This window comes from Sceloporus occidentalis, unplaced genomic scaffold, assembly GCF_023333645.1.
Source record: "Sceloporus occidentalis isolate IW3139 unplaced genomic scaffold, rSceOcc1.0.p SCAF_2, whole genome shotgun sequence".
Taxonomy (NCBI): Eukaryota; Metazoa; Chordata; class Lepidosauria; order Squamata; family Phrynosomatidae; genus Sceloporus; species Sceloporus occidentalis.
Window position 1 is genome coordinate 130,263,424 of NW_028316982.1, and position 20,098 is coordinate 130,283,521.

General features: G+C 38.9%; 1 protein-coding gene across 1 annotated transcript in view; it reads right to left on the minus strand.

The window, feature by feature from the left end:
* Positions 1–18,171, minus strand: part of LOC149319040 (tyrosine-protein phosphatase non-receptor type 20-like) — a 38,136-nt gene extending 19,965 nt beyond the window's left edge. The window contains exon 1 of the mRNA XM_089508375.1: positions 18,096–18,171. Within this exon, the coding sequence (XP_089364501.1) occupies positions 18,096–18,171 (76 nt within the window). The remainder of the gene's footprint in view (positions 1–18,095) is intronic.
* Between the last annotated feature and the right edge of the window lie 1,927 nt (positions 18,172–20,098).

A 20,098-nucleotide genomic window follows, 5' to 3' on the forward strand; every position in this document is an offset into this window, starting at 1 on the left:
AGTCCGCCCTCCATATATGCAGACTTGCCATTCGCAGATTTGAGGATACACAGGTGGCAAGCCCGTGGGGGGGTAGCATTGGCAGAGAAGGAGGGAGAGGAGGAGGGAGAAGAAGAACGAGGAAGAGCGGAGAGGAGGAGGAAGAAAAGCAAGAGCAGCGGTAGGGCAATAGAGGGGGTAAGAGAAGAAGGAGAAAGTGGAGGTTGTGGGAAAGGAAAGGAAGAGAGGGAAGAAAGAGAACAAGGAAGAGCAGAGAGGAGGAGGAAGAGGAAGGAAAAGGAGGGAGAGTGGCAGCAGCGTGATGGGGGGGAAGGAGCAGGAGGAAGGCTGAGGAGGTGGTTGGCTGGGAGTGACCCCCAGGAGCTGAGGGAAAGCAGGTGCAGGGGGGCTTCGTGGGGCCAGCAAAAGCACAAGGACTAGAAAGGTGGGAAGCTCCTGCAGGATCCAAGCACCTCCCCCCACCATGCCTGGTCTTCCCAAAAGCTCCTTCACCCCATGCAGGTGGCTGGATCCTGCAGGAGCTGCCCTCTTTCCTAGTCCCTGTGCTTCTGCAGCATACTCAGATTTTGGTATCCGCAGGGGGGTCTGGAAGAATCCCCGCGGATATTGAGGACTCACTGTACTGTACTCAGAGCCGTCATACAAATTAGGATCATAATATCCCAGATGTATCTGAGGAAGTAGAGCAGCCTTCAGTGTAAATGTAATGTGAACCATGCTCTGCCACCAACCTGATTCATGGGGGGTGTTCCCACTCGCTTATACACCGGTTTACAAAACGAATCCAGGGTGTATCGTTCTCACTCAATCCCGAATTAACTGTAGAACAGTTGTAGATTTACCATCTATCATTCCCACAGCGATTCGAATTTGATTTGAATCCAAACATTTAAACCAGATCAGAAGCCTATAAACCGGCGCAAAAAAAATAGTAGGTTTTACCCCGGGTTATCCCTTGTGCCAATATAAGAATCGCTGTATTTAAATGGGAACGTTTCGGCGTCTGATTCGGGTTCCACAGGATGGGAGGAGCGGAGCGTGATGGGCTGGCTCGGGGGAGTCGCCCTTTCTTTGTCCCCATCTGTTGTCACCACCACCATCTTTCCCTCGCTTGCCCCTTTGTCCGCGGAGATACAATCAGCGCTAATAACAAAAGTAAGAGAGACCGGAAATTACAGGACTCTTAAGAGCTTAAGCGCCTCCTCATTGGCTCTTTTTTTTTAAAAAAAACCGCGAAATTTAATACGAATTAAAAACATCCCCGTAGTGGGAACGCAGGTACAGGCTACATCGATGCAAGTTACTCCGAAGTATTGTGACGTCATGATGACGTCGCTTTGATTGACATGACATTCATAGCCGAAACAAGTGAATGTGAATGAAAAAGTAACAAAACCGGTTTAAATATACATCGATTCATCCATGAATGGGAACGATACTGTGTCAATTACAGCGAAACAAAATAAAACATTACGTAAATGGAAACGATACAAATAAAGCGATTTGAAAAGCAGGATAACACTCCCTGTATTTTGAGTCATTTTAAAACAAATCGCTGTATTTAAAATCATTTTAAATTGCAAGTGGAAACGCCCCCATTGATTCGGATCAGATACCAAATCAACTGTAAGTGAGAATGAGGCCATCCAAGGATGGTCCCCGCATTATCCTCAATGGGAGTGCAGCATGCTGTTGCCCCAATGCAGTCATCCACACGTCGCACATCCATAGAAAATCATGGGATGTAAGGTCCTGCACTTTTTGATATCCATGGGTGTGTATGTCCAAAACGAAACTCATACCAATATGGAGGGCTGACTAATAACTTAAATCTTACCCTTGGTTATTTGTCTTTCCAGATAAAAGAAGACATTTCCTTCTGCCAAAATGGAGCATAATTTTGTAAAATAGGAATAGTTTGAAACAAAATATTTTAGGTAATACATTCATCTTAATTATTGATATTTTACCCAGTAATGACAAATGTAACTTTTTCCATTTCTGAAAGTATTTCTTAATCTCATTCTTGACCCTTATATAACTATCTTTAAATATATTAAGTTTTTTTCCTGAGAGATACACTCCTAAATATTCAACCTTTTTCACAATCTGAAATTTTATTTACCTTGTAAAATCTTTTGTTCCATCATAATCATGCTCTTCATCAAAATCATACTTTTCTCTTGGCTGATTTTAAAAACTGATAATTTCCCATATTTTTGCTAAATAGAAATAAATAATCTATATTCTCCAAAAGATTTCCTAAAAATACTAAATCATCTGCAAAAGCTTTCAATTTAATCCTTGCCATTTACATTTACTTCTTTTAATTTCTTCTTGCTTTGTTCTTGCTTTCCATTCAACATTTCATTCACCATCAAAAGTAACAATGGTGACAGTGGGTAACTTTGGAGCTGTACAAATTGGGAGAAAGGGGCGGTCAGAGGATGGAGGCTCCTGATGGGTTCTTTTTTGCACCACACATTGGGCGCCCTTGGCACCCTTGTGTGCAATGATGACATCAATGCAGCGTGGTGCTGTTTGGGGGCTGCGCCACACAAACGTCATCATTGTGTGTCTCGTATGGACGGGAACGCACAATCATGGTGCCAGCGTGCCAGTTGTCGGGCTGGGTGCGTACGGACGCTCAGCCCTACAAAACCGTAACTTCCGCCCCAGGACTTTTGTTTAGTTCCTTTTTGGTCAGATCATCTATCAAAACCTGTGCTTCACAGAATCATAGAGTTGGAAGAAACCACAAGGGCCATCCAGTCCAACCCCCTGCCATACAAGAACTCTCAATCAAAACATATCTGACAGATGGCCATTGTCAGAACCTGGCCCAACAGAGCTTCGTCCAAAAAGTCAAGTTGTAGAACAGAGTCTAAACTAGAAACTTTATTGAAGAAAACAATGGCATGATGTGCAATACAAGACATTATAGTCAGATCTATCTTATAATAACAATTTGGCCATTTTATAGTCATAACAGAAAACCTTCCTCACAGCAAAACCCATTGGCTAACAACTTCCCGCAAAAATCACAATTGACACTTAATTATCCCCAGAGCCTCTCCATTGACGCCCCCTTGTCGTGGGGGAGAGGCTTGTGTACCCTAAGAAAATTGTGAGCTATGCCGGCGGTGGTATAATAGCCACCGGTAGGGCCTCCCATGCCAGACAGGTCACAAACGAAGGGTCTGACCAAGAGTGCCAAAGGGCAGGATGGGCTCGCTAGCCTTATGGCAACCATCCTAGGAGAAGGAAAACTCTAATCCCAAACCCAGCAGATGGTGCTCGTCTAAACCCTGTAAGGTCAAACATCTAAGAGAAGGAAACTCTAATCAAATCTATGACCCGAGGACCTCGCTGCCACCATCCATGCTTGTCAAGGCCTCAGCAGACAAACCTCTGGTTTAAAGGGTGAGGCCAGTTCTGTGCACGCTGCGCTCCACCAGAAAAATCCATTGCATAGGCTCAGATACATCCAACTTCCAAAAAGGCCTTGTAGCGATAGGCGAGGGATGAAATGGCAGGTGTAAAGATGCACTGGAAGCCGCATACAGGCGGTTTAGGACTTTGGTAGCTCAAGATTGACCCGGGGATGACAGTCTTGTTTGACAGCATCCTGAATGACCAAGCAGCCTTTTTTAAGGAGAGCACTGCTTGCTCCATATGGAGAGGGGCCTAGAAAAGGCAGCCTAATGAAAGCTCATCCCCATATACCCAGTTGGCTAGCCGTGGACAACAGGCATCTTCTGATGTGGTCAAACAAAGATAAAGAAACAAAGGCACCAGCCTCCAAAGGTGCAAATAGACTAATGCTGGCATGCTGGAACATCAGAACCATGCAAGATTCAGCAGATAGTGGACGTCCTGAGCGTCGTTCTGCTCTAATAGCTCATGAACTGCCACAACTTAACATTGACATCGCTGCTCTTAGTGAAGTTCATCTCCACGAGGAAGGCAGCCTTAAAGAACATGGTGCCAGCTACACACTCTACTGGTCTGGCAAACCCAAAACTGAAAAACATCTTTCAGGTGTAGGCTTTATGATCAAAAACTCCATTGCCTCCAAACTCGAAACCTTGCCAACAGGACACTTTGTTCACATTATCTCCTTATGCCTCCCACATGTTGCTCTCTTCAATATACAGTTGTCCCTCCATATTCGCTAGGGTTAGGGGAACAAGAACCCCATGAATTTGGAAAATCTGCAAATAACAAAAACACTGTTTTTACCTGAGAGGACACCTCTCTAGGAATCTCTGGTTCCTCCACTGCAACTCTGTGGTCAATGTCCAACATACACTGACCATAGAATGGCACTGGAGTAGTTACAAATGGTCTTTCAGTGCAACTTTTAGTTAAAGTTGACCACAGAGTTGCACTGGAGGACCTAGACAGTCCTAGAGAGAACATATTAATGAAATTCCGTGAATAATCAAATCTGCAAATATCAAAGCCGCAAATATGGAGGAATGACTGTATATGCTCCAACTATGCAAGCTGACCCTGTGGAGAAAGACAAATTCTACTCAGACCTACGCCACCTCATACAAAAAGTCCCTGCAGAAGACAAAATCATTATCCTTGGTGACTTCAATGCCAGAGTAGGAAAGAACTTTGAAGCCTGGAAAGGTGTTTTAGGCAAGCATGGTGTTGGAAACTGTAATGATAATGGACACCTCCTGCTAGAGTTTTGTGCAGAACAGCAGCTGACTATTACAAACACCATCTTTCAGCAGAAAGATAGCTTGAAGACAACCTGGATGCATCCCCGATCCAAACACTGGCACCTCATTGACTATATCCTAGTGCACCAGAGAAATATTCGTGATGTCCGTCATACCCGAGTGATGCCCAGTGCAGAATGTCAAACAGATTCTCCTTCAAGAAAAACGAAGACTGGTTTAATGAAAACAAACAAGAGATCCAGGAGCTGTTGGCAAAGAAGAGCTCACCAGGCATCTTGCCATGTAAAAAAAAGCAGCCTTTCGCCTCACATGTAGTCAACTCCAACAGAAACTCAGAGACATTCAGAACAAGTGGTGGATCAACTTAGCAGAAAAGACACAATGTTGTGCAGATCTGGGTGATTCCAAAGGATTTAACGAAGCTCTTAAAGCAGTGTTTGGACCTACATATAGTACAGATGGTCAAACACTAATCACAGATAAAGCTTCCATTCTGAACCGATGGGCTGAACATTTCCAAAGCCTCTTTAGTGCCAACCAAGTAGTTCAAGACTCAGCTATTCAACATATGACACAACAACCGATGAAGAAGGAATTGGACATAGCTCCTACTTTGGAAGAAACCGTTAAGGCCATACAGCAGATGAAAAATGGCAAGGGTGCAGGGATTGATGGAATTCACCTGAAGCTTGGAAACACAGAGGTCATGTACTCCATGCTAAACTCCACAAGCTCCTTGTGAGTTGCTGGGAAAAAGGTGAACTGCCATCAGATCTCCGAGATGCAGTCATCATCACCCTGAATAAGAAAAAAGGAGCAAAATCCGATTGCTCAAACTATCAAGGTATAACACTGCTCTCCATCGCTGGAAAAATCCTTGCAAGGATACTCCTGAACAGATTAGTTCCTGCCATTGCAGAAGATCTTCTACCTGAAAGCCAATGTGGCTTTAGAGCTTATAGGAGCACTACAGCCATGGTATTTGCCCTTAGACAACTGCAAGAGAAATGTAGAGAGCAGAACAAAGGACTCTATGTAACATTTGTCGACCTCACCAAAGCCTTTGACACTGTGAGTCAAAAAGGTCTATGGCAGATCCTGATACGACTAGGATGCCCCCCCCCCAATTCCTCGAAATGATTATCCTGCTACATGAAGGCCAGCAAGGTCAAGTCAGATATGGCAACGCTCTCTCGAAGCCCTTTCTAATAACTAATGGTGTGAAACAAGGTTGTGTTCTTGCTCCAACTCTATTTACAGTCTTCTTCAGCATGATACTATAAAGGGCTACAGCAGATCTTGAAGAAGAAGACAGCATTTATATACTGATGGTAGCCTGTTCAACTTAAGCTGCCTGAGGGCTCACACTAAGACTCTAAACTATCTAGCCTGTGAGCTGCTTTTTGCTGATGATGCTGCCCTCGTTGCCCATACAGAAGCAGCTCTGCAGCACCTAACATCTTGTTTTGCTACAGCTGCAGAGCTCTTTGGGCTGGAAGTTCTCTACCAGTCTGCACCTCAGGAAGAACACTACCATCCCCACATCACTGTAGGCAAATCTGTGCTTAAGTCTATCCAGCAATTCACCTACCTGGGAAGCATCATCTCCTCAGCCTTAAAGTATTTTATTATTACTAATGCAACATTAAAATAATCCTTTTGACCCCTTTTATCTTTCCCAAATCTCCTCTATTTACATATCATTTAGCTTTCCCTCTTTATAAGCTTACATATCCTACTTCCTTTTCCCCCAACCCCTAAAGGTTTCCAATAGTTCTATTCCTGTAGTCTTCTTTTGTGACCCTGAAATTAAAAGCAATATTATTATTCCCTTACCTCACACGTCTACCTTTTAGTATTGAGTTTTAATTACTCCATTACATACTAACTCAGCGTATATCTATACATACTAAAATAAAACGCAATTGCCAGTATATTTATAGTCTAGATATAATAATATTTAATATGATTACAAAATTGAGGGAATCTCCCTCCATTATGTCTGATGGTCTTCCTTGTTACTTATAAATCTAATTTCCTTATACATCCTTTTAGAATCTGTAAACTCTCTTTGAATGTTACCGTTAATTACACTTCTTTTACAAATTCTAAGCTATAATACATCATATAATTTCATCTCCATTTGTCACAAGATTTGCTACTTTCCCCCATCTTCTTTCCATGTACAGAAATACCTTTGACCAACTCTTCCTCCATTTAGGCTTATTTTTGCCTTTAAGCTTAGCAGAGAGTAAATCTGCTTCCATCATCTCATACAGCTTTACAAACCATTCGTTCATATCTATTACTTTGTCAACCTTCCAGTATCTCGCATATACTAATCTAGCTGCTGTTCGCATATAAAAGACCATTTTACCATGCTTCAATTCATCTTCTTGTTCAAACATATTTAATAATTTCACTCTGGATTTGTTTCCAAAATATCCTAGCCCTATCACACACCCACCATAGTTGATAATACGTTCCTGTCTCTTTCTGACACTTCCAGCACATTTTTTTTACCCGTTTTATAGAGCTTGGCGATTTATCTGGTGTCAAGTGCCACCTGTATAGTATTTTATAAGAGTTTTCTTTCACATCATGTGAGAGGGAGTATTTCATTCTCTTATTCCAAGCTATCTCCCACTGTTCCAAATCAATATTCCTCCCACAATTTTGCACCCATTTAATCATGGCCTCCTTTATTATTTCATCCTCAGTGTACCAATCCAAGAGGGTTTTTTTTATAAATTTTAGATAATGCTTTTTGTTCCGAATTAAGAATGATATCTTCAATTTCAGTGTTAGCATTAGAAAATCCTCTCTGTTTGCTATCTAGATGGTATCTCTCGTATATTTTCCTGTACAGGAACCAGTTTATGTTCCAATTTTTATCTTTTAATACCTCGTAAGACTTTATTTTTTGCTCTTTGTCTAATAGGTCTCTATATCTCATCCAGGTTTGTTCTCTTTTAGGATCTACACTGTATAGAGCCTCATGGGGTGATAACCATAAAGGAGGTTTGGGTGATATTCTTTTTTTTGTACTTATTCCATATTCGGAATAATGCGGCATGAATGTAATGATTGTTAAAGTTTCGCTTAGCTTTCAACTTATCATAAAATAAAAAACCGTGCCATCCAAACCTAATGTCGGTACTTTCCAACTTTAAAAGTTTCTTATCCTGTAGCGTTATCCAGTCTTTAAGAAATGTAATAGCACTTGCATCATAATATAGATTAAATTTTGGAAAGGCAAAGCCCCCTCTCTCTTTTACATCATGAAGGATTTTCACTTTGATTGTCGGCTTTTTGACGACCCATACAAAATCCATCAGCTGTTTTTGCCACTCTTTGAGTACTTTTTCATTTTTTATAATTGGGATACCTTGGAACAAAAAAAGTAAATTTGGAATCACCATCATCTTAACAGCTGCTATTCTCCCTAATAATGACAGTTTGAGATCTTTCCAATGTTTTATTTCCTTTTTAATTTCTAACCATTTCTTTTGGTAATTATTTTTAAAGAGGTTTGAGTTTTTGTTTGTTAGAACAATCCCTAAATATGTTACTTTGTTACAGATTTTAAATCCTGTATTTTTGTCAGATTATTTTGTTCAATATTACTCATATTTTTTTGTAATAACTGCTGTTTTTTCTGCATTTATTTTTAATCCTGAGAATTGTTCAAATTCTTTTAAATGTTTTATCAAACTCTGAGTACTCGTTAGTGAATCTTCTAATGTAATAAGGATATCATCAGCATAAGCTCTTACTTTTAGAGATTCTCCCTTGCACTTAACCCCTTTTATATCATTCTCATGAAGTGGAAGAATTTCCTGTTATAATAGAAAGCTATAGAAAGATGGAGTCACCTTGGTCAGTAAGACAAATAGTTTTTAAAGTGAGGCCTGAAAACTAGAGCAAAGGAGCAGAAAGTGCATTTTGACCTGAGAGAAAGCTGGCACTAGCGAGCAGACATAATTTAAGATAAGGAGAGGCATCTGTTGAAGGTTAAAGGAAGACTACTGAATAGCTAAGGAGTTAAAGGGAGACTACTGAATAGTAAGGAGTAAGGAATGCAGGTTTAATGTATGCATGTATCTCTGTCCTGATTGTAAGAATTCTATATGTTTAAACTGTAATTAGCCAATTAGGTGTATTGAAGAAGCTTCTTTGTCTAAAATAGTATAAAAAAGAGCCATTTTGTATTATTTCTTTGCCTCTGGAATGTTAATCCACTGGGGACATTATTCTTTGCCAGTTTTAAGAATTAAACTTTGGAATTTTCAGCCTTCTGAGTCCTTTACCTGGTTTCATCCAAGACCTGTGGCTTTGTGAGAGAAGGCCCCAGGTTCTTAAGGGTTCCCGTGTTTTCTATTTCACTCATATCTCAGATTAACTTTAAAAGTTTCCAAAACCAAAATAAACAACAATGGCGACAGTGGACAGCCCTGTCTGGTATCTCTGTATAGTGAAATCAGTTGTGTTCTTTGATCGTTAACCAAAACACTTGCCAATTGTTTGGTGTAAATAGATTTTATCCAATTTATGAATCTTTGACCTACATTTAACCTTGTCAATGTATTAATGATAGAATCCCAGTCAAGGCTGTCGAATGCCTTTTCTAAATCCAGAAAGATCAGTGCGAGCTTCCTGTCGCAGTGCAAATCAAAATGTTCAATAATGTCTAGTATATATCGTAAGTTTTCTTTTAAATGTCTGTTAGGCAGGAAGCTGCACTAATCCTTCTGTATTATTAACTGCAAAACTTTTTGCAGTCTGTTTGCCATGATATCCATGAACAGCTTATAGTCCAAGTTGAGCAAACATATGGGTCTATAGTTCTTAAGAAATTGATGATCTTGACCTTACTTTGGAATCAGCATAGTATTTGCCTCCTCCCATGTTGGTGGCAGATCATCGCTGTTGATCGAATTCATCACTTCAAGAAGGGATTGGTTGATTTCATTTTGGAAGGTCTTATAGAAACTAGCGATAAAGCTGTCCAGACCTGGTGTCTTTTTGCTCTTTGAATCACACTGTTTAATTCTGTGATGGATATCTGTCTATTCAGCTCAGCTATATGTTCTTTCAAGATAGGGATTAAGCCTGTCTTCAGGTACGATTCTAATTCTCTTCTCACTGATTTTTTTGTTGTTGTTGTTTTTGGCTGAAAGATCTCTTTAAAGTATTCATAAGTTGCTTGTTTCAAGCCTTTTGAATCTGTATAAGTTCTTTGTCCATCATTAATCTTTTTTTTTTCCTCTTTGTTCTTAGTTTTTGGGCCAGCCATCAACCTGGTTTGTTTGCTTGCTAGAATTGTTTAGTTCTTATGTTTCTCATCATATTGGTCAAATCTTCCGCATTCTCCATATTATATTGTTTCTGCAGTATTCTAATTTCTCTTATGATCTTTTCACTATTCGGGTTTTGTTTTAATTCCTGTTCTTTCTTGGCTATTTTGTCAGTGATTTGTGTTATTCTGGCCCTTTTCCTGATTAATACCTCTTGATATTTTTTAATTAAAAAAGCCTCTAACCACCGCTTTGCTGGCAGCCCAAACCATCTTTATGCCATTACCCTTTTTAAGTTTTCTAAGAAATAGTTTTTAAGTACTTGTCTGGCTTGTTCAACAATTTTTGGGCAGGTTAGTAGATAATCTTGTAATTGCCATCTAAATTCTGAGTTTTCCTTTCTTATTGTCAGGAGAATCGGATTATGATCAGAGTATGATTTTGGTAAGGTTTCCACTTTTCTAATTTTTGGAGATAAAGGTTTAGAAACAAAAAACATGTTCTAGAGAAGGCTTTATGCCTCTCCCAAAAGAAGGTAAAATCCTGTTTCCCTCCATATTTGTATCTCCAACTTTCAATTAAACTCAAATCCTGCAAAAGCTTGAAAAAGGATGTCGGGAGCTTCCCCTGGTTCTCTTTTATTACCTTGGGTGATAATCAGTCAAGTAGTGGATTCAGTACTGCATTCCAGTCACCGCATAAAATTATGTCAGTATCGTTATAATCTTGTAATACATTTCTGAGATTTTGAAACAAGTTTACTTTCCCATTATTTGGTGCATAAACTGCCACCAGCACAACTTTACGCTCATTTATACTTATCTCTATGCCAATATAGTGGCCGTCTTTGTCTTGAAATAGCTGTTTGGATTGTATTTTGTTTTTGACATACACCACTACTCCTTTCTTCTTTTGTTCGTTTGCTGTGACATAGTCTATTCCTAGTTTTTTTTATTTCTTAGTAATCTTTTATCCTTCTGTTTAATGTAAACATACGATGTCGTATTTTCCCTTACCTATGTGGTGAAAAACCTCTTTCCTTTTAGTTTGTTTTTCAAGACCTGAATATTCCATGAGAGTATGCGGAAATTCGATGTTAGCTGTGACCTTTAAACTTTATACAGTCCTTTATTTACCCTTGTGTTTACATCTTCTTCGTCTCGGTTTGCTTTTCCCATTTTCTTCCACACTTGTCTCGGCACTTAGTATTTGCTCTGTTTCTTCTGTCTCTTTTATTTCTTGCTCCTCTCCTTCTTTGGAATCTGTTTCTCCTGATTCTGATTCTTCTTCCTCTTCTTTATTTTCTGAAGTAACAATATCCCTTTCATCTTTTCCCTCCATATCATCTTTTGGTGTTTTATCTTGAGGCTCTTCCTCATGCTCCTCTTCTTTCCTTCCTTGTGTTTTGGATTTATCTTCTTTCATCTTATTATTTGTTTCAATTTCTCTTTCATATCTTTTCCAAAATTCTTTAGCTTTGAGGACTGAGTTTAATTCTATCCAACATTGTTTATAGAAGACAGAAATTCCTTCCAGCTTTTCCCATCTATATATTATGTTGTGTCTGCTTAGTTGGTTTGTTAGGAATTTGTAGCCTTCTCTTTTCTGAAGAATCCGCTTAGGAACATCCTTTAAAATCCTGACTTCGTAGTCTTCTATCATGAGTTTTTCCTGATAGCTTGTTTGTAATAATAGGTCTCTTACATTTTGTCTTAGAAAATACATAATTATGTCCCTCAGAAGGCCTTTATCTCTGGCAGTCTTTGAGTTGATTCTGTAGATCTTATTTGTGCTCCAACCTATTTCTTGGATGGATATATTCATGTATTCAGTGAGGATTGTTAAAAGTAAGTCATACAGATTCTCTCCTTGAGTTTCCTCTACTCCTCTAAGCTTTAAGCAGTTCTGTCCGGATTTTTTCTCGTCTAAAGCCCTCATATCCATATATCTTTCTTTCTCTGTCTCTTGCTCATTTTCTGAACAGTGTCTTCTGTAAAATTAGCTCTTTCCTCTAATTTCTGTATTCTTATGTTTACCTGACTTATTTCATTTGTAACAACTTCCAGAGTTTGTCTAATGTCCTTCAGCTCCACCCTCAGATCTTTCTTTATATCAGCTCTCAAATTTTTTATCTCTCTTGCCAGATTTTGTTCCATATCTTGCCTTACTTTCTTCCAAAACAGAAGGTTGTTCTATGGAGTATCTCCTCTGGGAGTAACTGGAGACTTTGTGTTTGAGAGGCAGCCGCGCCTCTTCTGGCAGCTGCAGCCATTTAGTGATTGCAAAGTAAAACAGTCTCTAGTAAGTTAATCTTTTAATCGCCTTAAATTCAAAAGCAATTCCAGAAATTTTAAGTTCATAATATACTCAGTCAAAATAAAGTCAGTCAAAATCCTCAGACAAAGTCACAGTTTCCCCGGATATTTCCTGATAAAATATGGAATTAGCATCCAAAATTAGCATTAATGTCTCAGCACTAGACTTTTGAGTTTTGGAGGATAGAATGTAGCAATAAATTACAATATAGTACAATAAGTCTTCTTACTTTCCTGAATAAGTCCTTAATTTTCTTTTAAGTTTAGACAGGGGGAGGTTGGCTTCCATGTGACAAACTTTGCAAAATTCAAACTTGATTTCCCAAAGAAGGAAAATGGGACTAAGTTCTTTCCTGCTGCTTGGGCTCCATTGTACTGTGAGTTTACCTCTAAGTGAAGTCTCTCTTGTTTGTCCACCCAATAGTTAGAGGGAAAAACACACTTATCTTTGCTGTTGCTTTGTGGCTGATAAGCCTTATAGTTTTGCAAAGGATTGAAGTTAGTGTTGGGTGCCTGTTTGGCTGCTGCTGCGCTGCTGGTTTGAGCCTCAGGTTTAACCTGGGCTGGCTCCTTGGCTCCTCTGCCGCGGACCTGCATCCTCCGTCTGGCCCTTTCTTTGCTCTGTCCACAGCCCTCTGGAGCCTCTGTGGGCACCCCACCACAACCCCTCTTCCCAAGGGTATAATAGCTGCTTTAAGGGTCCAAAAGCTGTTCTATAGGACCCTGTTTTCTTTGCAGCACCGCCGCGCAGAGCGAGCATTCCCCTCGGAGCTCCGAGCGAATGCTCCTCCTGTCTCTGTGCCAATCCTGGAAGCTCCTCTAAGGCTGACTTTAAAACAACATGAATAGGACATAAGTCTAAATTAGAGGAAATTCTCTGGTCAAAAATGGTGTAACAGTATCAATTTTGTATAAATATCTGTTAAATCATTATACTGAGGATGAAATTGTTAAAGAAAACATGGTGACTTGGGCGCAAAATGTAGGGAAGGTGCTGGACCTGAAGCAGTGGGAACATTTTAGACTATTAGACTGAATCATACTTTGTGTCACGATATAAGGGAAAACTACTACAAAATATTTTACAAGTGGTACTTGACACCAGAAAAAAATGCAAAATTTACAGCACTACTAACAGCAAATGTTGGAAATTTTTTAAATGAAGAAAGGAACATTATATTATATCTGGTGGATGTGCAGAGAAACTAAAAAAATTTGGATGGAAATCCATAGAACAATCAATAAAATATTACATATCAAATTAAACCTGAGATATTTTTACTAAATGTGATAGAAGATCAGCTAGGAAAAAAACATGGTTGTTTACTGTGTTCTACATGATATCATCTGCCAGATTGGTTTATGCTAAATGGTGGAAAATCAAGGAAGTCCCTAGTGTAGAGAAATACTTTTAAAAACTTTATGAAGCTTTAGATTTAGATAAGATGATGAGAAAACTAAGAGATGAAAAATCAGATAGATTTCTAGAGGATTGGAATTTATATATTTAGAACATGAATGGGGTCATCTGACTACAAATTTGATCAAGATTGAATAAATTTAGATTACTGAATACCAGAAGGGTGAGGACTTAAAAAGAAAAAGGCAGATAACAAAATTCTTTATAAGAACATGTAAAAGATAAGATTTCCTTTGTGGATGCATGGATACCAACACAAAACAAGGTAAATAATCCATAATCAAAGAATTAATTCTCAGTGAAATGCAAGACATTCTAGAATTTTTTTCCCCTGAAGAATATGACAAACTTGTTTTTCTTAAATAGTGGATGGAAATAGGTGAGTGAAGATATAGGAAGTCAACCAGTAACACGCGTAAATAGATGTAAGAAAATACCGAATCAAGGGACCGATTTCCTTTAAATTGTCCTAATTTGTTATGTAACTCTACATTGATGTTGATCTTTGTCTTATGTTTTTTTTCTTTTTACTGTTTGTATATATTTTTAAACCAATAATATATAAATAAATAAATAAAAACAAAATACTGAAAATAAAATTTAGAATTTTTACAACAAAAAAGAAAAAGAAAAACAGCTTTTTTTCTTGTGAAGAGGCAGAATATCTCACAGGGGTTTGTAGCATCTGAACAGCTTGTTTTGTCAAGAATGAAAAATTTAGTGAGATTCCTTGTTGTTGTTGTTGTTATACTTTGAAGTCATTTCTGACATATGGCAACCCTAAAGCAAATTTATAATGGGATTTTCTTGGCAGAATTTGTTCAGAGGGGGTAGGCCCTCCTTTCCTCTGAGCCCACCCAGTAGGTTTCAATGGCTGAGTGAGGCTTTCAACCCTGGTCTAACATTCAAACTACTAGACTGTGCTTGCTCCATGATGTATGAAATGTTAACAGCAGCAAGTTGCACAATTTCATTATCCAAAAAGTGAAAGAGTCTACAAAGGGATCAGCTATTTTGGATTGATCCTAACCAACATGGATAACCTAATTAATGGGGTGCAAGTGGTGGGATCCTTAGGTGGGAGTGATCATACTCTCCTAGAATTTGTTATACAGTGTAAAGGAAAAGCCAAGCCTTGTCAGAGACACATTCTAGAATTTAGGAGAGCCGATTTCAGTAAACCTAGGGAAATCCTGGGGGTGATTCCATAAACATGAATAGTAAAAGAGAAGGGGGTTCAAGAGAGATGTGAGTTTCTCAAAAGGTAAATATTGAAGGCACAATTTCAAACTATGCCAATGAAGAGGAAATATGGAAGGTGTCTTAAGAAACCAGGATGAATGACTAAAAAACTTTCAACTGAGTTAAGTTTTAAACAGAAGATGTATAAAAAATGGAAAATCACCTAAGAGAAATTCAAACAAATAGCTAGCACATGTAAGGGTAAAGTCAGAAAAGCTAAAGTGCAAAATGAGCTCAGAAAGTTTGAGAACCATAAAAAGGCCTTTTGGAGATATGTCCACAACAAAAGGAAGAATACAGAAATGGTAGAGCCACTGTGTGGAGAAAGTGGCAAAATACTGACAGGGGACAGAGAAGAGTGAGAACTACTCAACACCTTCTTTGCCTCAGTCTTCTCACAAAAAGAAAAGAGTGTTCAAATTGAGGGGAATGGAGCAGAGGACACAATGGGGGAAACACAGCATATAATAAGTGAAGAAGTAGTACATGAATATCTGGTTAATTTAAATGAATTTATGTCTCCGGGACCAGAGGAACTACATACAAAGATATTTAAAGAGCTGGCAGAAGTAATCTCATAGCCACTGGCAATAATCTTTGAGAACTCCTGGAGAACAGGAGAAGTCCCAGCAGAATGGAGGACAAACTTCAAAAAGGGAAAAAAAGAGGATCCCAACAATTATTGTCCAATTAGTCTGACATCAATACCAGGAAAGATTCTAGAGCTGATGAATAAACAGAGAGTCTGAACATTTAGAAAAGAATGCCATAATCACAAAAAGTCAACATGGGTTTCTCAAAAACTAGTCATACCCGCTCAGCTCACACAAACGAGATAGCCTTATCTCAACAGACCCACAGCCTTGTCCCAAAAAAATTAATCTGATTTTTTTATTTTTGTATTTAAATTGCCGGCTTGGTAGATGAAGGGAATGCTGTGTATATAGAATGTATTGATTTCAGTAAGGCAACCATTACAATGCAACCATTACGTGCATTTGTAATTGGTCGACTGACCAAACCCAAAGGATCCTCAGCAATGGGTCCTCTTCATCATGGAAAGAAGTGACCAATGGGATGCCACTGAGTAAGTATGTTGGAGATGACAAGCAAAACAACTATATTATGCAAATGGCAATGGATCCAAATGTCCAAACTTTACCTTTCTGAAATGTTTTTAGAATATCCAGGTCCATGGTCTTTGAAAAGACCGCTATTTTTATCATCTGTATCCTAAATAAAACAAAATAAAAACCTTTATGACCTACCTAAAAAGAATTTAGAACAATGTATATGATCTCATTTTGCTATCAGAACCCTGTTTTGTGGGTGGCCAGAGACCCCAAGGAGCACTCAAGGGACAGGTCACAGCCTAGCAGCAGGCTAAGGAGGTGGCATTGGACAGAATATGTCCAATGGACAAAACAAAGTGGTTATAGGCAGCTAAAATTCGAACTCATTTGAATTATAGATTAATTGTATGCATGTCTACTCTGAAGTAAGCCCCAGTGTAATAGCTTTCCCACTTTGGAACTCACAGTTCAACAGCTTTCCTGGCTGCATAGCACAATTCCATTCTATGCAAGGCATTCAAAACTTAAATATCTTTAAATCCCCCCCCCCTCATCTCCAAAAATTGGTCAGCAGTAATAGCAAATTAGTTTGCGCTGAAAAAGTATTCCTCTCAAGCCATATCTTGAGGCAACTGTGGAAGGCTAGGGGGCCACATTACCCAGGAGGACCACACTCCACCTGCACTTCCCAGCACAAAAATCAAAGAATTCTCCACCCTCCAACTTTATCTAGGGGATAGTGGTGTTTTTGCCATGTTTTTACCATTTTAGGCCCTGGAATGGCTTTTTAAACAAGGGTGGAAGTCACTTTGTGTTTACTTTCTGGGTTTTTTAAAGGGACTTTCCAGGGGGTTATATTGGTCTAGGAAGGTAAAATAATTTTGGCGTGGCAGGGCAAGGAGTGGTCTGGGCCCACAAGCAACACTTTGCCTGGTTCCCCTATCCCTTTCCTAACTGCCAAGGAATGCAGAATTGCACTGCTCTAACCATTACCTGGCATAGACTTTTTTTGTATAAACAACTATTTTAGCATTTTCATAGCTGCCTGAGGGTTTGCCTCTAGCTGACCCGAGCAGCAAGAGTAACATTTGCAACTCTTGGCAGTGGTTCTCCATTCTCCAGTTCAAAAGTAGGGGCTTCTAGAGTATAAGCCATGAACCTACAGGGTATTTAAAACAGAGCACAAAGGGCTCAGTTAATTATTTAGTAGCCAATCTGTACCTGGAAAAAGCTGACAAATAGACAGGGGAGGAATTCCCACATAACAGCTGCTATTCTCCCAGCTGCTTTTCTTCAAACTCTGTTCTAGACACATATATGATATAGGGGAAAGTGGCTTGGATTAAATGGTAGAAGGAAAAAAGAAAGGGGAGGGGGAGTTAATCATCTTTTGTCTTCCACTGCAGATTTAACCTTGGGCAGATGTAAATGATACTGAGTTCCATCAAACTCAACAGAACTTTAGATATACTGTCGGCCCTTCTTATACATAGATTTTTTATACACGGATTCAAGCATCCACGGTTTGAAAATGTTCAAAAAAAGTATAAATTTGAAATATCAAACCTTGATTTTTCATTTTTATAAGGGACAGTTTCTATGTCATTAAATTTAATGGGACTTAAGCATCCACAGATTTTGTTATCCATGGGGGATCTTGGAACCAAACCCCAGTGTATAACAAGAGTCCACTGTATATAGGATAGCACTGTTTAAAAATCGCAGCTTCATCTCAGAGCAACCTTTGTATTTGCAAAACTAAGGATTCAATCTTTTTAAATTCCATAAATAAACCAAATGTGAAACAATGGGTTAATATTTTTAAAATAGCAAAATAAATTTAGTGGTGATAACAAAATAAGTATGGTATTTATTTCAATTTCCACCCCCAGTTGCCACCCCCACCCCCGAAATATTTTCTACAGCTTCAAAATATTTCTGGAATATCTCTGTGTACAGCATACTTCTTACTGCTGTTTCATGTCATCAATCTGTATTACAGAGATATATACACAGCAAGTCAGTCAGGTTCCCACAAATGTCTCATTTACCTTGCTGCACATTTGACTGGATTCTTCCTGGCCTTGGAAATCTTGCTGTATTCCTAGAATTCCCAAGTAACCACATTCATCTAGAAATAAGAATTATTAGTGAACAAATGAAAATCTCAGTGAAATCTAAAAGTCTGAGAATGCTGTCTATTTAGGCTGCGATCCTATATTCACTTAACTGTGCATAGCCCCCCATGAATTCATGTGGCTTAAGTATGAGATGTGTAGCAAGAAGATGTGTAGCAATCCCACCTGTTCTTGCATAAGGAAAGCTATCAGGCAATGTCTAATCTGAATCTGTACAAGCACAACAGAAAATAAAACATCCTGGGTCAGGATGAAGAATTCATCCCTCTAGAACAGAGGGATGCAGAATCTGATGTAGACAGAACACATGTTTTTCAGCTAATAAAGATCAATGAAGAGAAAACAGTTCTATTTACCTAGCTTAGCCAGTACATTTTGACAAACAGAGAAATGGAAAAGAACAAAGAACTGCCACTTAAAACCTATGTCTTCTTCCTTCAGTCAAGCATTGATATATTGGATAATTTAAAATCATATACATGTTACAAGTACACACATTACACTCTAACCTCCATAGCTAGACCAGAAACCTGATCTACAGATCTCTGTATAGTAATGCCATATAAGAGAAATGGACCCAACCTTATACAGAAGGTAGTATTCAAAGCCGTCCTTCAATTTAAGAGGAGTTTAATTTGGGAAAACAGCATTATCAGGCATGTATGTCGTGTCAGTACTCAGGGGGATTTATATTACATATGCCACAAATTAATCAGATGCTACATTGCTTTGTAGCAGAATTGTCAACTGCCACAGTTCTCTATAGAGCCTTTTCCCTAGGCTTCTGTGATGTCATACAGACTCAGATTACATAACTCTCCCTGGGAATAGTATGAACCACACATAACAGAATGGGGCTCTCTTGAAACACACAAAACCCAACAGCATATTCGATAGTGATCATACTACTTAGAAAATTTGCCCTTCCATTCATTTGTGTAAAATAACTAATATTCACAGAGTCAGAGATGCTGCAAATGCTTTATTAAGAATAATGCTTTATGACAGATAAACACTAGTAAAAGGGTAATAGGCTTCAATATAAAAAAATATCACAAAATCCTACGGAATTAGTGATAGCGTCAAGGCTTTCCAAATCCTGCGTACAACAGGTACAACTGGGGGTGCCTGTTGCCTCTCCACAGGTCTAGCAACTGCACAGGAAATGCTTGCTTCAGTGGGAATTTCCAGTTAGTCACAATTTTTCAGGACAAATGGTGAATGCTCCTTCAATTGCTACTGAAATCTGAATTTTGGTGGTGAGGTTTTGGGGGGGTCCTGTGTTGCTCTATGCTGCTTATTCTTGCTTTAACAGAAAGAAATGATTTCTCTGGAGCTTAGGGTTGGTATGTCCATCCCAAGTAAATTGTACATGGGTACATCTCCATGATAAGCTCAGCACTCAAATTATGCATGTTTGGACACCTTTACTGAATCTGGGCACTTAGTTCCTTTGTGAAACTGAAGACTGGGAAGATCAGGAACAAAATCTGGGACTTTCTGGGGTGTTTTAATCACTCCGATGCACCTTGATTCTGGGAAGAATTAAGAACAGCATGATCTGGAACTTTGTGATCCCTATCATCTTGTGTTTGTGTGCGTGAGCACTTATGTGGGAAGGGGCTCAAGAGTAAGGAGCAGCAAATAAGTAGTCATTGTTGAAAATATGGAAGAATTAATGGGAAGAAGAAGTTATATATGGATGGATCACACAGGGTGGAGGAGCAAAAATAGTAGCTCTTTCCTATATCAGAGCTCTGGAAGCTCACCACAGTGGTGCAGGATAAGCTTGAATTAGCCCCTTTGTACTCTTTGCAGAAATTTTTCAAAACATTTTCTTTGTCTTATCACAATAAGAGTGGTAAAATATCAATCCCTGAATGTGTGACAGAGAACTACTCACCATTGCAGTAGAA